Here is a 16,126-nt window from a genome sequence, read left to right on the forward strand (position 1 = left end):
CATCATTGTTTAGAAGTTGGCCAACCAATAGAATATTAACTAAACTGACAAAAGGAGCCATGATAACAGAGCCTGTCCACGGGGCATCTTTCCAACAGAAAAAGTGCATTTTAATAAGAAACTAAGACCTCCAACTGAATTATTAGAGCGTTGATGCGTATCTTTACAGACTGTGAGGCCTGATTTGTAATAGAAATTCCCTTAAATTCAGTTAAACTGCAGGATTTCAAAGGAAAAAGCCCAAATCTACAAAAATTAGTTTCACAGTTGTGATTTATACGAGACAAAACCTCTTTAATCAGATACTTATTTTTTTAGGAAAATGTTTGTGTCGCCCTTCTCTGCTACATTATCTCCACCAATCAATCACCAAAGTTTTTCTTGTTGTTATTGATTGATAAAACAATAAAAATGGATAAATCTGTCAGGAACGAGACAGTGAAAGATAAGAGTAAATCAGAAGGTTTGGAGGTAAAGAGAAATTAATAGGAGAAAAAGGACAAATCTGGAAATATTAAGATAAATTACAATAATTGTTAAGAATATTTTGATTGTTTTCTATGTTTTTTTGTTATTTTCTTGCATGTTGACTGAATTATTATAGAAAGCTTTAGTTTCATAGTGAAATCTTCTGCTTTCTCACATTAAAATGAGCTTTTAACTCACTTTTAATCCGTTAAATCTGACTTTTTCCTCCCTCATTTCTGTGAAACGTGCTCTCTGTGTGTTATACCTGCCATGCACACCTGGTTAGAACCCATCATTGCTCACCATGTGCACTCCCCTGTTTCTGTTCTCTTCCAGCCTCTTTTTTGTTCTTTTTTTTGCTTTTTACCTTAATAATTTTGTTATTGTCTGTATCTTAAACACTGGCTCAGTGGGCTGATGCTGCTTTTTGACCCTTTTCTTTTATTTGTTTCATGATTTCCGTCTTTATATTCTCACTCATTTTCTTATTGATTATAAATTACTTTAAAATGATTAAAACTTCAAATGTACACTTTGAAAGTAGATCAGATATATTCGATGTTCGACAAACACACTTTATTCTCATGAGACTTGTAAATATGTTGCAGGAACATTTCAATTAATCTTCTGCATTTACAAAGAAACACGAAAAACTAAAATATCTAAGGTGTTATATGAATATATAATCACTTGTAACAGTCATTTTTGGCTTAAAGGAGCAAAATATACAGCTAAATGGCTTCTGTGAGTTTGCTTTGCACTTTTCTGCTTTTTGTGACTTTTTTTTTTGAGAATTCAGACCTTCAACGAGAAGCAGAAGTAGCAATACGACCTTTCATTCACCCAAAATTAGATCAGGTGTCTCTTTCAATTGTCAAGTTTCTGACTAAACCCCCGACAGAGCTCAGATGACATGAATCTGATCTTAGCTTCTCACCTGTCTTCATGAATAAATTCTCGATGCTGCTTTGTTACTTTTTTCTTAAGGAAAAAGCAACTAACTGTGGGGGGAAACATATGGTCCAATGAACGGATAAGAAAACAAACATCTGGTTATTATTACTCCTGACTACTTTGATAACCCTGAACATTAAATGCACATTAATAACAGAGCTGTGCGATATACAGACGGGCCGACATCAGCAGCAGGGTAGCGTCTCTGGGTGTTGCATCAATGACTTCCAGGCAAGCAAAATAACCCAGAAAGCAAATAATCATCGGCCCAAACACAGCCTGCAGCTGGCCACATTTAGCCTTGAATGACAGTGTTGATTCAGGATAAGTGGACCAAATCTTAAAGGTTTATTGGTGTCAAACTGCAGTCAAACTCCATTTCCTTGAGCAGAAATATGCAACGACAATGAAGAATGTAATCTACTCTCTTTGGGCCCCTGGGCCACATCTGGCCCTCGCAACAGCTGCTGTAAGGAAAGACGCAGCAGCGGATTTTCAGCTCCACTGGTTCAGATCAGCTGATCGTGCGATTAAAAAGAAACAAAACTCCTTCCGTCTCTTCCCGAGCTCCCTCACTTGACCCCGAGAAGAGCTTCATGGAGTTCAGGAAAGGCGGTGGGAAAAGTTCTGCCACACTTAGGAGAAGAAAACCTGCAATTAATGTTCAACCACGCTTGATCTAAACTGTGATGTGTGTCTGCAGCACTGAAACTGCAGATGATCAATTAACATTCTACCAAAATCGCTTTAGATACTTCGATCCTGTCACACTGGAACATGAAGATAACACAGAATATTACTTTATCATCTAAGTCTGTCCCTGAAAAATGTAAAATAAAGTAAAATATAGTGTTGTCACAGGCTGCTTATACTCATCCTGGCTGCTCTGCAGATACTTCTGGGTTATTTTACTCCATTAGGAAGGTTGGTAAGTGAAATAGACTATTTGACTGATCTGGGTCTACATTTGTCGACAGCAACTTAAAGGTTATTCCTCTGCTTTTATTATCAGGTTTTCAAGCACGAACACAACACTTTTGAGTTAAAAATCCACCAGAATGTAGATCTTTACCTTTTTCTTTGTTTCACTCAACAAACTAATGTTACAAAAACTGTTTGTGTGCGGCTGATGATAGGCCGATCAGATCTTTTAAAAATAGGTGCATCTGCAGCTGTGACTGAGCCATAAATGCCAAAAAGTAGCGATTTTTAGGCCCAAATGTGTCTCCTGCTTGGAGAGTTGATAACATGGCATTACACTGTAGTTCAATGTGTTCACTGGTAGAGGTTTGAACAGTTTGTGTGACTGATTTAATGAGACATGAACTGACGGATGAGCTGTTAAACGGTTTACTGCTATCACCACTTTGTAAGCCCGCGGCAGCCATGTTGGGTTTTTAAGATTGTGGCTGGCACGGTTCCTCTGACTTTCCAGGTTGGGAATCTGACGTCAAAGTATCCTTCGTGTTGGAAAATCGTGAATTCCGACTTCCAATACTAAAGGGAATGCCCCACAGCAGCCTGTCCAATCTGACCAGCTCCTTCCCCTCGGGAGTGGACAGGCTGCTGCCCAACATCTGGCTGCTGGTGTTGGGATGGCGGTCAGAGAAGAGCGACACATAGCTGGGAAGAGGCTCCTCTGTCCTCTGCTGTCCCTGAAACACACAGACGTAGGCGCCATTCACGACTAAAATCAAGCAGGTTAGATTAAAATTAGAAAGGATTTTGCAGCAGGCAGAGAATACTATACACAAGATACGACATCCAGAGTTGGGAACAACAGATCATGGATTAAAGAACATTCAAGAACATTTAGAAAACTATTACAGAACCCTCTACTCTCAACCACAAATTGATAATACATTAGAAATGGACACCTTCCTCGCTTCATTGCATTTACCCTCAGTGTCAAAGAAGAAAATAAAACTTTAATATCAGAAATAACAATTGGGGTTTTAAGACTTTATGTTTCAGGATATTAACCAGATCATATCTAAACGTGTCATTATCGAGTTCAAACCAAGCCAAAACTCTGAAGCAGTGTTTAAAGGGGAACTCCGGGGCATTTGAAGCGTGTTTCCATTGCTAGAGGTTGTCAAATACTGATAGTAGGACACAGAGAGGTGCAAATCTGCGCTCCCTGTGTGGAGATAGCGCTGTTCGCTCAGCGTGTCATGCGAGGCTAATACGTGGTGGCTAAGGGGCAAGTGCTAACCCTTCCACGTAAAACAACAACTTGCACACAGCAGAAACGTCACACCACTTTATAACCCATCCGACAATAAAGTCACAAGCCTTACCATCAAAACCATATGCATGGTTCTCACATTACTGGCATGGGGACGTTACAAAACAACTTTATAAACAGCATGTCACTCACCGGCTGGTTGTAGGCTCGCGCATGTGAAAGCCCAAAAGAGTCGATGGAGAATAATCCCATATACAAAACAATTATATTCTCTAGAAAAACTGCGTTCAAGTATTTAAAACATTACAAGAATATTACTGGGCATGTATTGTTGTAATGTTTTAAATACTTGAACGCAGTTTTTCTAGAGAAGATAATAGAATATATACCTCTCTGTGTCCTACTATCAGTATTTGACAACCTCTAGCAATGGAAACACGCTTCAAATGCCCCGGAGTTCCCCTTTAAAAACCAGTCCGTTCTCACTGCTTCCATAGAAATGAAAAGAATAATTCAGCTACCGGTAATCAAACACACTTAATTAAATGATAATGTTTTTCTCCCCAAGGTCAGAGAAACTTTGAAAAACCCAAGAGCTACATCTCAGACTCTGCAGGCCTCAGTCAGCATGTTAAAGGTTAAAGTTCATGACAGCACAGTTAGAAACAGACTGAACAAGTATGGCTTGTTTGGAAGGGCTGCAGGAGAAAGCCTCTTCTCTCTAAAAACATGGCAGCACAGCTTAGGTTTGCAAAACTGCATCTGAACAAACCACCAGACTTCTGGAACAATGGGCCTCATGCAAGAACCGTTCGTACGCACAGATTTGTTCTTAAATCGTCCGTACGAGTGATTTAAGAGAATTTGCGCATTCACCAATTTTTTCGTATTTTACGTTTTCTTTCAGGTACGAACAGAATTTACGAGTGATCCAGACCTGTCGTAGGAGTTTCGTAAAATAGTCCGCTGTTATTCCAATCAAGTTTGCTTGACTAATGGATTGTATATTTAATTACTTTGAAGAAAACATAAATAAATATACATTATACCCCATAATGATGCTGACATTATTCTGTTTGACTTAAATTATGCACTAATTGAAGGTTCATTTGAATCTGTATATAACAAGGTCAATGGGAAGCGTAACCAGCGGCTGTCTTGCTACTTTTGGATGCCTTAGTGCGTCAGGCTCTTGGAAGAGACCGTGTGGAGACAGACGAATGGCTGACATCGCGATTAAGATTCCCAAGGACTGTGCTGCTACAAATATGCAGCTTGCTAGAGCCACAACTCCAGAGAAAAACATGCAGATCAAACCCAATTCCACCACACGTCCAGGTCCTCACCACCCTTGGATTTTTGGCTACTGGAACCTTTCAGAGAGAGATTGGAGACAGATCGGGTGTGTCCCAGTCCTCTGTGAGCCGTGCGCTCCCCTTGGTCATCAAAAGTCTCATCAGTTTATCACCCATGGTACATCAGATTCCCATACACCGCTGTCCAACAAGTACAAATTAAGAGGGACTTTCATCCCGTGGCTGGACTGCCAATCATAATTGGAGCACGAGACACATATACGCATCAAAGCACCCGTGCCGTCGTGGAGCGCACTGAGCTGAAGGCCAGGTGGGTGTGTCTCGATTCCTCGTTCATGGTGCAATATTGCCATGAACGAGGGTCTCCTAAAACCTGAATCAGCCCAGGCAGACCAGAAGCTGTGGTGCCAGAAGACCCCCCTCATGGACCCCCCTCATGGACCACCCCATCAGAGTGCCATCATGATGAGGCAACAACTGATTGCACGGCTTTAGTTGCAGTCATCGATCGCCTGCCCATGGCGAGACGTTTTTTTTTAAGCCATTTTCATATCAAACCATTTATGTTTTTATTTCGGTGACATGGTATTAACAGCACTCGTAATTGCTTCTCATTTCTTTGCTTTAGCAGGTCCCGTAATTCCACTGCTGACACTGCTAAAAATGACAGATTTTCCTTTTTGGACCTGAAAGCAGAACTTCAATCTCAGCGCCCGTTTTTGCGCCTTGATGCCGTTCTCATGACTCAACACTTCACAGGAGCGAGGAAGCACAGCCTTATATGGTATTATTTTGGGCGTGGAGTATGCAAATCTACTATCCTCGTGCACGTGAACTTAGATACGCACAGGTGTGATTCATCATTTACGCAGGTCGTTTACACGCTTTTTCCGAAGTTAAGAGCGCTTGTTGAATCTGACGTGGCGTGTTCGTACGAGACCTTCTTACGAAAAAAGTGAGAGAAATTTAGAATAAAAATACGAAAATGTTCTTGCATGAGGCCCAATGTCCTTTGGACAGAGCAGACCAAAGTGGAGATGTTTGCTCATGATGCACAGCAGCACGTTTGGAGGAAACCAAACACAGCACATCAGCACAAACACCTCACACCAGCTGTCAAGCACGGTGGTGGAGGGCTGATGATGTGGGCTGGTTCTGCAGCCACAGGACCTGGGCACCTGGCAGCCACTGAGTCCACCATGAACTCCTCTGGATACCAAAGTGTTGAAAAGTGGGCCAAGATTCCTCTATAACCATGAGAGAGACTGATAACGTCCCACAGGAAACCATTACTTCAACTTCCTGCTGCTGGATCAGGGGGTTCACTTAGTTTTTCACACTGCATTTAAAATAAATTAGAATAAATAATGATGTGTACTCGTGGTGTGCTTTCCTTTTTACACTCGTGACTGTAAATAAAATAGCTTTTTTTTTAATTTAAGGCCTTTTGTCTTTAGTTTTGGCTGTTGGTGAGAAATTAAAAGATATTAAAAAAGAAGAAGAAAAAGCATTTGAACAGAGTTCCTGATCAAACTTCAAATACAATCGACATTCATCCATCAACAGGCTATAATTTCCTTACCTTGAGGTCATAGTCCCTGAGAAAGTTCCAGTTCTTCTCCCTGCGGAGTTTGTTTAGATTAATCTGACGCCATGATTTTGAATCAACAGGACTTGACTTTTCTCGACTCACAGACTTTATTTACTCACCATTCCTGAGTTGCTTTCTTTTCTTTCCACACCAACACTTTCCACAGTTGGTCGCGTTTAACGGGATCGAGGTGGTCCGGATTTTGGCCCCCAGTGGCCCTCTCTCCTCTGTTGGCGGACGCCCGCATTGCGCCGTGTACGTCCGCTTCGGTTTGTGGGATTTGTGAAAGGCACAAGGCTGCTCAGCTTCTGTGGATGTGCGCTGAATCAACTGAAAGGCTCAGAAATCACGGCCCGTAGTTACGCCGTTTTGTTTACGCTACCATGGAAACCGCGTTCCAACAATGGCCTGTCCTCAGGAGCGGAGAACGCATAACAATTAGTCCCATTCAACTTTAAACAGACTGAAATTACCATGGGGTCGTGGTAGACTAAACGGAACAAACCTCAAGAAATGTCCTTCAAGTTAGAGACGCTCAGAGGTAGTTTGTATGTTTCCTGATCATAAATCATCATTGAAAACATAAAAAAACAACAACATCTCAATATTGCAACATTTAGGTGTTGCTAAATTACCAGCCTGCGTGCAGCTTCCATGCAGACTTTAGAAAAATCTGAATATTTACGTGTATATTTTGCTTAATGTGAATCAGTGGTGAACACAGAATTAAGTGCATCTCCCAAAGACTCAAAGGAGTCCTTTAACCCATCATGACCTGGACCGACATATAAGTCTTATTTCTGACCTGGGCCTCTTCAAATCTAGGCTAAAAACATACTTATTTAGGATGGCTTTTAATACCCAGCAGTATGACACTTTTATCTTATTTTATCTTAATCGATTTTGTTATATTTTATTGCTTTCGCTGTTCTTTTATTGTTTTTATTTGTTTTTACTTATTCTTCTCTTTATTTATTACCTGCTGTAAAGCACTTTGATACACTTTAAGGATTGTCTGTAAAGGGCTGTATAAATAAAGTACATTTACATTTATATACACACACATATATATATATATATATGTTTATCCGTTGAATTTGAAAACTTTAATCTTTATTTCTTTGGCACTCCTAAGCTTTTTTCTTTTAAAAACCTGTCTTCAATAATTTCAGGTATTTTACTTTTATTTTAAATACCGGAAGTCAACAATAACCGCTTTTACTTTGAAGGCTGCGTACCAAAACAGGAAGTGCTCCCGCTACGTAGCAAACCGCTGCGTTTTGACGAAAGTTAAATCCGCTACTGGCTGTGTAGACATTTTCCAAATGAAATTAAAACAAGCCGAAAGGTGCAGGTAACGTCCACACTTTTAAGATAACTTAACCATGTTAATATTATATCTATTTTTTATTAATATTCAGCACGTGCATGTTGAGGGATGCTTGGCCCTGTATTTTTTTTTTGCTAGGAAACATCAACTTAAGGAGCTAATGCCAGTGAGCAAAAGGCACTTTAGCAACTTTTTTTCCACTTTGTGCTTAAATTAAGTAAAAGCAGTGACCTCTAGCAGCTTATTTAGACCAGACACCAACAACAACATCAGTTATGTAACACGGTTTATCTGCCGTTTAGCTCAAAGCAGTAGCTTATGAACAAATGCTAGCTGGCTAACTGTTATTATTTCCATGTAGCCAGGTTAAATGACAGTTTTGTTCAAGTTACATTCGTGTTTAGCCCTTTGAGAAGACAGCACATGTAGATAAACGGGTGAGATAAAGGAGTGGTCACAGATGAGGAGGCTGACCTCTTCGGCTGTGAGGATTTTTATTAGCCAACAATTAAGTGGTTAAAGACAGAGCAACGCTTAAGTATCTCAAACTGTATTATTAACGGTCCAAGTTGAAGATAGCTACCCGACAGCCTACAGAAATGTTAGCTAACATCTGACTGCTACGACCTGAGCTAGTGTTTTGCCTGCATATTGATGGGGAGCCCACAGGTGTGTTTAATTCAAGTTTATGATCCCTCATAAAATGATAAGGGGTGTATTTACGTCAATGTCACGTGTCAGCACACCTTTTAAAGGTGTATTTAATGGGTGTCTTGCTTTAAGCAGCAGCGTCACATTAACCAGAAAGTGATTGCTGGTATTTTTTTTTATGTTTATCAGTGATTAATATTAAAAGAAAAACCTTGATTGCTTTAACAGATCTTGGCTCTTGTAAGGCCACATGTTCGCCAACATTTTTGCCTCAGTTTAAGAGATAACATCATGGCTGGCTGGTTGACATCACTTCTTATGTGTTGTCAATAGAAAAAAACAAATCAAAGCCACTGATACCTGCAGAAAAACACAAATTCACAGAGATTACGGAGGAGCTCGGTGCATCATAAGAGCTCCAGAGGCAGCTTCACTAAGAGGCTCTGCTGCCAATCATACAAGTAAAACCACAGTGATACAGTACTATGAACGCTTGGTCATAGAAGGCTTGATTTTAGATGATATTCTGGATTTTACAGGGAGTTGGTTTGGGATGCTGGTGATGCTGCTTGTGATGTTCAGCCTTCTGGAATCATAAAAACCTCCTGAAGTGACCAATTTGACCCCTAATACATGGTTTGTGTCATATTTGTAATGAATGAAAAGTTTTACTTGACTGTATAGTATTCCAACTAATGTTATGATTAAGTGATAGTAAACAGTTTCACCTCAGGATATCAGCTCGGAGGTGAGAAATGAGTCACTAGAACTTGATTTGATTATTTTATTCCAAATTCTGTGGATTTCAAGCAAGAGACGCATCTCTTTTTTTACTTGCAAATGTGTTTAAATAATAACACGTTTGTCAGATTGTTATAGCAGCATGCTTTCAGACAGAAAAGGCACAAACGGTTAATAAACGATAAAAATAAAAGCACACTGAATAAATTCTGGGCGTTTATATGCATGCTGACTCACTTGAGTTGAGTCATCATTGATATTGTGATGCATTATGCTCCTCTCTTCTTGTAGTATTGATCACAAAGCATGTGTCTTGCTGTTTGAAACTTGTTGTCATTATTTAGCCCCATTACTTTTGCAGCAAATGGACTAAAAGATAAAGTTTAGGGATCAGTCTCTTCCCTGTGGGCAGTTAAGTAGGATGAAGGATGGCTGCAAAGTGGGATTAGACGGGCCTGCATTATGAAGGACAGTCCTAATCACATGCACCGCTTTGCTGCCCCTTTGCACCCTGTTTATTTACGGTCACATTGTGGATCTTATGGCCGTCTGATCAGTTGAGTTGGCAGTTGGGTCAGCAGCAGCACACATGTCTGGAAAGTGAGAGTGAAACTCTAACTGGGGAGAGTCAGAGGTGAGAGTGCCATGGCTGTAAATAGCTTCTGGACCTGAGAGTTGGAAGATCAACAGGATGTGAGTTTAGAGAGTGGGTGTGTTTCTGGAGATTTAGCAGGGAGCAGTTGCTTTGCTTCCTTCTTTTTGGAAGGATTTTGGTTGGAGCAACTCTCATGGAGACCAACAACAAGAAGGAGGATGAAGGAGAAGATCGCTGTGAGTGTTGGCCGGTTTGGAAGATGTTTGGCTGCTTTGGTGGTGCTTTTCCCAGGTTTTCTGTAGGCCTGTGTGTGGTCGCTCCTGTTTTACAGCTCCCTACGTCTCATTTACAGCCTCTTTGTTTCATATTTAGGCCAACGGTTTGCACTATGTTCACAGCTCAGAAAACTGTACCAGCTGCTATTTTCTGGTTTGGTGCTCGGAGGCTTCGGCGCACTCGAGCTGCTTTTATTGAGAGATTAGACCTACTTGTGTTCTCAGAATAGACTTTCTAATATTGTTCCAGCCACAGGCCCTGAGGGGGAGATGACAAAGGAGGATGTTTCTGGGCCTGTTGAGGGGGACACCGTCCTGGGCTGCCACACCAGACTTTCTTCCCACCAGCGGCCGGTCATCCACCAGGTGGCCTCTGCACCCATGCCCAGCGACTGTGGTGAGGATCGACACTAACTAACACAATGCAGCTCAGTGACAGACTGATGATAGTTTAACCCGTGTGTTAGTAACACTTCTGCCGAGGAAGGACAAATCAAGGCAAATGGGAATCCATCGAGGGCTGTAAAGACGGCTTCATCAGCATGTTTGAATTGAATTGATTATTTTGGAAAAAGTGACTGTAAACATGTGGCCATCCCAATGTTGTCTTTATTTTCACAAATGCTGGTCAGCAGTTATTAAAGCAACACGAGAGAAGTTTTAACCCTTAAAACTTTGTGTTTCTGACTATGGATGCAAATTATCGATTAATTCATTAATCATTAGTTGATTGACCTTATCGATCGATGAACAATTAACTGATAAGCAGCTTTTTTCCTGAGAATGTAAATTTCTCACATTATCAATAGTGTCTTTAACAAAAAAAGCAAAATATTGCTTATTTACTGAATAAAAATGCTTTTTTATATTGCACAATTGATTTTTATTTTTTTATTTACCACGTTCAATTAGTCGACAATTAATTTAATTTAGTCAAGTAAATTCTTATCGCCAAATTAATCGATAGTCGATTAACCGTTTACATCCCTATTTCTGACTCATTCTGACGTACACCGGCCCTTTGTCAAGCTCATTCTCGGCTCTGAAACTTCCCTAAAAGGCCCGCCGGGGGCTGAAGATGGGAACTAAAGCTTCAACATTTAATCAGTTATTGATTCAGATTCAGATTCACTTTATTCATCACTTAGATGCACTGTGGGTACATACATGTGAAAAACTTTGCACTTGGAAGCTCCGATATACTAAAAACAAAATAAAACATGATAAAAACAACCTAAAACCTAAAACACTTAAAACAATAAATAAATAAACATAGGCAAGCATATCAGTTTTCACTGTTGTTTAAAAGTCTGACAGCCTGTGGGAAAAAACTGTTCCTCAGTCTGTTGGTACACGTTGGTAGGATCTTGCATCCCTTCACCCTTTTGGATTTTAGCGGGGAAAAAAGGTTTTTATGGGGGTGGGTGGGGTCTTTAATAACCCTCAGGGATTTGTTCAGGCAGCGCTAGGCGTAGAGGTCCTCCAGACTGGGCAGCTCATAACCGGTGATGTTCTTGGCAGTGCGAACAACCCTCCTCAACGCCTTGCGGTTTCTGTCCGTACAGCTGGCGTACCAGGATGTGAAGCTGCCTGTCAAGAGGCTCTCTACTGTTCCTCTGTAGAAGTCCCTGATGGTGTTGGGTCTAAGGCCGAATTGCTTCAGGCGCCTGAGTCCATACAGGCGCTGTTGGGCCTTTCTGACAACTGCGGTCACATGGCAGTCCCAAGTCAGGTCCTTCTCAATGTTTACACCAAGATATTTGAAGGTGTCCACCCTCTCCACCTCTGAGCCGTTGATGGTGACTGGTTGTAGCTCCTCCTTCTTTTTCCTGTAGTCCACCACGATCTCTTTGGTCTTGCTGACATTCAGAGAGAGGTGATTGGCCATACACCACTGCTCCAAGATTGCCACCTCCTCCCTGTAGGCCGACTCATCGCCGCCAGAAATCAGACCCACCACTGCCGCGTCGTCAGCGAACTTCACAACATGGTTCGATGTCTGTCGCTACGCAGTCGTAGGTGTACAGGGAGTACAGGAGAGGGCTGAGGACACAGCCCTGTGGTGCCCCAATGCTGAGACTCAGACTGGAGGAGGTCCGACCAGCCACTCTCACCGACTGGGGGCGGTCTGTCAGGAAGTCCAGGATCCAGTCGCACAGTGGTGTGTTCAGGCCCAGGTCCCGGAGCTTGCCATCTAGCCTGGAGGGAATTATGGTATTAAATGTGGAGCTGTAGTCCACAAACAACATCCTCACATAGGTGCCCCTGCCCTCTAGGTGGGAGAGGGCCGTGTGGAGGACGTGGGCGATGGCATCTTCTGTGCTCCTGTTGGCTCTGTAAGCGAACTGCAAGGGATCGAGGGTGGGGGGAAGCATGGGGCATATGAGTCCTTTGACCAGGCTCTCAAAGCACTTGCTGACAATGGGGGTGAGGGCTATGGGGCGCCAGTCATTTAGGCTGGTCACCCTCTGCTGCTTGGGGATGGGAATGATGGTGCTGGTTTTAAAGCAGGTGGGGACGGAGCTGAGGGAAAGAGAGAGGTTAAAAATGTCTGTAAATACCTCCGCTAACTGGTAAGCACAAGCCTTCAGGACACGTCCCGGGATGCCATCTGGTCCAGCCGCCTTCCGTGGGTTGATCCGCTTGAAAGAGCGGTAGACATCAGCCCTGCTGATGGAGAGCGGGCAGTCCTGGTCGGCCCCAGAGGTGGAGTGGGGGCGTGGGGATATTATTGAAGTCATCTGGAAAGGTGGGTGTTGTGTGTTGGGTTTGCTGTGTGCACCCCCTGTTGTCAGTTATGGCTTTAAGCCCCTGCCATAGGTGCCTCGGGTTGTTGGTGATGAGTTTTGACTCCATGCGTTGACTGTAGTCCTTCTTTGCCTGTTTGATGGCCTCTCTGAGTGCATAGCGTGAGTTCTTGTATTCCTCCACTGAGCCTGATTTATGGGCTACAGATCGTGTGTGGAGGGCTGCACATTGGTAAAGATGAGTAGGGAAAACGCTCTGCTACGACTACACGTGTGAACGACCATTGGGCAGAAAGTCCAGGCTCATTTCTCCTCACAGTCTCCAGCGTTTGTGAGTTTAAAAACGTGGTCACGTATTCCCAAACAAGAGACACAGCAATTTTCTAACTGAATGGAGTTACTGAGCGTGAACAACTAAGCAGAGTCCCAGTGCGTGGAATGAAAGCAGTAAAGCGAATGCAGCGGGCGGCTGGTGTTGTACAGTAGGTGTTTGTCTTGGTCCCCCACAGTGGATGCAATTTGTTTTCAGACTCAGTTAGGTCCTCCAATGCTTCATTTGGTCCACAGCATGCCACCCGCTGTCACATCTGGTTTCATTCACCTCTGCTGGATAGAAAGAGTGTTTCTTAAGATTACTGATCTTACTGAAGTCTCCTGTAGAAAGTTAACGTCTCCACTGCTGAGTTTCATACATCCTTCTTTTACTTTCCGAGCAGAGCGAATGATTACGGTTGAAACTTGTCCTTTTTCGTCCCTCTCGCCCCCTCCAGAGTTCTCCTTCTTTGACCCCAGCGAGCCGCAGTGTAAGGAGATCCTTCAGGATCCCAACACCACCGTTCCTGAGCTGTTTGCTGTCCTCAGGCAATGGGTGCCGCAGGTTCAGAAGAACATCGACCTCATCGGCACTGAGGTGACAATTCAGCATCTGACTCCCCCTGCTCTGTGATACTGTGCCGCTACTTCTGTCTCTACTTTAAAGGGATAGTTCGCCTCTTTTGACATGAAGCTGTATGACATCCCACATTAGCAATATTGTTTATGAACATTTTCTTACCCCCTGCTGCGTCCTGTGAGCCGAGTTCCAGCCTCGTTTTGGTGTTGACAAAGGTAGTTCAGCTAGTTGGCTGGGGCTTAAAAAATAAAGCGTCTTGTTTCTCATAACAACATGCGTTCAAAAGAGTAATACATTTGCATCACAAAATCGTTCATCCAGAAAAAAGTCAGACCTCACAATCACTTGGCCCTATTTTCTCTCCCTGCGTATCACTACCTGCTGTGTAGACCGTGCAGACCGTAACAGGTGCGACTGTCGGCAGGCGGCAGCACGCAGTGATACGCAGAGAGAGAAAATAGTGCCAAGCGATTGTGAGGTCTGACTTTTTCTGGATTAACGATTTTGTGATGCAAATGTATTACCCTTTTGAACGCATATTGTTTTGAGAAGCAAGACGCTTTATTTCTTAAGCCCCAGCCAACTAGCCGGACTACCTTCATCAACACCAAAACGAGGCTGCAACTCGGCTCACAGGAAGCAGCAGGGGGTAAGAAAATGTTCATAAATGATATTGCTAGTATGGGATGTCATACAGCTTCATGTCAAAAGAGGCGAACGATCCCTTTAACACTTACTTGTTCATTATAAACTCTGATGGGGTCTTAAACCCCTGCCAGTAAAACCTCAGATTTCTGCTGTTCCTCGCTGAGGAGTCGCTGCAATGCACTGAACTGTGCAGAGCAGAGCAGCTCTCATCTGAAGGGTTTAAGTCTGCGATTATTTGCTCTCACATACTTTCCTCTTATTACCCTTGAGAAACGAGTGCCTCGCTTTGAGTGGTTGTGAGAGGGCCCCAGCTTACTTGTCATCCATCAAATCAGTGTCCCCGAGTTTCACTTTAGAGCCTCTCATGCAGCGTTTCTGCACTGTGACACTGGGTCTTTGTGGTCTTTGCACAGATCCTAAAGAGAGGCTGTGGGGTGAACGACCGAGACGGTCTGACGGATATGAGCCTCCTGCACTACTGCTGCAAGGCCGGGGCCCCGGGTATCGGTTAGTATCGACCCTCACCTGTCTTTTCTCCGTGTTCTTTTGTATTCTGCGTGTGTCCCTCAGATTGCTGCTGTTCATCAGCCGATTACACCCAAGATGCCTTTATTGTGTTTCTCCTCAGGCGACGCAGAGACGGCAGCCGGCTTTGCCCGCCACCTCCTTGCTTTGGGTGCTGATCCCAACCTTCGCTCACGCTGGACTAACATGAGGGCCCTGCATTACGCTGCCTACTTCGACGTGCCGCAGCTAATCCGTGTGGTGCTGCAGGCCTCCCAGCCTGGAGGTGAGCAGAGCCAGAGGGAAGGTTGCACCAGCAGTCAGCACAGGGCAGACTTTTCTATTTTCAGGGATTTAAGACTCAGATATCTTTCTTTTCTTGTGTGGTAAACGATCAGAGCTGCCAGTTTATCATCAGATGCATTCAAATCCAGCAGCGTTTTTAATGCAGGGAGCAGTTGGTGGTGCTGTTGTATTATCTGGGAAGTTGTGTCCGTTCATTTCTTTTGTGGCTAAAGTCAGGCGTACACACTGGGAGCTAATTTTGCACTGACAACGATTCTGCGGTATAGATAGATTTGATTAATGACAGGAGGAATTTATTGATTAAGCGTCTTTGGAAGTATCACTCATTTCGCACAAGTATGGCGTACGGTTTGCAAAAATCACTACTCAGCAGCAGACGGATGATGGTGCAGCTCGAGGGGAAATGTGGGAAAATGCAGCCTGTCTTAAAGAGTACTTGATCAAAAGCACCCTTCAGCAGATAAATCTTGCACAGACAGGAGTTTGTGGTTGGTTATCTGTCATGACACAAGTGTTAACAGTTTAACTGCACAACTCTTAACTTTTCTACATCTAGTTTTGAAACCCACAAGGCTTTAGCTTTCATCAGATCAGTTTCCGCGCTATTTACAGGCATGAATAGTAAAAAAAACAAGACAGGAATATCTCATCCATGTACACAGATTGCGCACTGCGTGCATGAACTGTTAACCAAAGAGTATTTATGTACAGATGGAATCTTTCTTCTCCGCTGACCAGAGGTAAACTCTGTCGTGCACAGTTGTCACGATCACCCCCAAAAGACGCATCAGACCCACCTCTAACAAAACCCTGCCGCAAACTCACACAGGGAAGTCGCATCCAATATGCTGCAATGAGAAACAGCTGATCCCCTCTGCATTGAGAGAAAACTGTCTGAAGTGGAGAACAAAGCGGGGAAG

General features: G+C 43.1%; 2 protein-coding genes across 4 annotated transcripts in view; one reads left to right on the plus strand and one right to left on the minus strand.

Moving 5' to 3' along the window:
- Positions 1-2,556: 2,556 nt before the first annotated feature.
- cimip5 (ciliary microtubule inner protein 5) lies at positions 2,557-6,824 on the minus strand. Its single transcript, XM_075448791.1, has 3 exons — positions 6,637-6,824; positions 6,509-6,548; positions 2,557-3,077 (listed from the first exon to the last, which is right to left on the minus strand). Exons 1-3 carry the CDS (start codon positions 6,762-6,764, stop codon positions 2,820-2,822), a joined length of 426 nt encoding a protein of 141 aa, XP_075304906.1. The 5' UTR covers positions 6,765-6,824; the 3' UTR covers positions 2,557-2,819.
- Positions 6,825-7,780: 956 nt separating this feature from the next.
- The window catches only part of LOC142365970 (CAP-Gly domain-containing linker protein 4), a 46,225-nt gene continuing 37,879 nt past the window's right edge, over positions 7,781-16,126 (plus strand). For 2 of the 3 annotated variants that reach the window (XM_075447727.1, XM_075447729.1), the window contains exons 1-5: positions 10,021-10,070; positions 10,360-10,506; positions 13,627-13,766; positions 14,810-14,903; positions 15,025-15,186. In XM_075447727.1, the coding sequence (XP_075303842.1) occupies positions 10,028-10,070; positions 10,360-10,506; positions 13,627-13,766; positions 14,810-14,903; positions 15,025-15,186 (586 nt within the window). In that variant the 5' untranslated portion in view covers positions 10,021-10,027. Of the gene's footprint in view, positions 7,872-10,020; positions 10,071-10,359; positions 10,507-13,626; positions 13,767-14,809; positions 14,904-15,024; positions 15,187-16,126 lie in introns of those variants that run through there. The other variant, XM_075447728.1, reaches the window with a different exon arrangement.

Source organism: Odontesthes bonariensis, chromosome 17 (genome assembly GCF_027942865.1).
Source record: "Odontesthes bonariensis isolate fOdoBon6 chromosome 17, fOdoBon6.hap1, whole genome shotgun sequence".
Lineage (NCBI taxonomy): Eukaryota > Metazoa > Chordata > Actinopteri > Atheriniformes > Atherinopsidae > Odontesthes > Odontesthes bonariensis.

Excerpts from the sequence above, each read along its gene's own strand:
- cimip5 (XM_075448791.1), bottom strand. The coding sequence starts at position 6,764 with ATGCGGGCGTCCGCCAACAGAGGAGAGAGGGCCACTGGGGGCCAAAAT. Across the intron at positions 6,549-6,636 it reads AAGAAAGCAACTCAGGAATG|GGAGAAGAACTGGAACTTTC; the intron begins GTGAGTAAATAA and ends CAAACTCCGCAG. Across the intron at positions 3,078-6,508 it reads TCAGGGACTATGACCTCAAG|GGACAGCAGAGGACAGAGGA; the intron begins GTAAGGAAATTA and ends TGTGTGTTTCAG.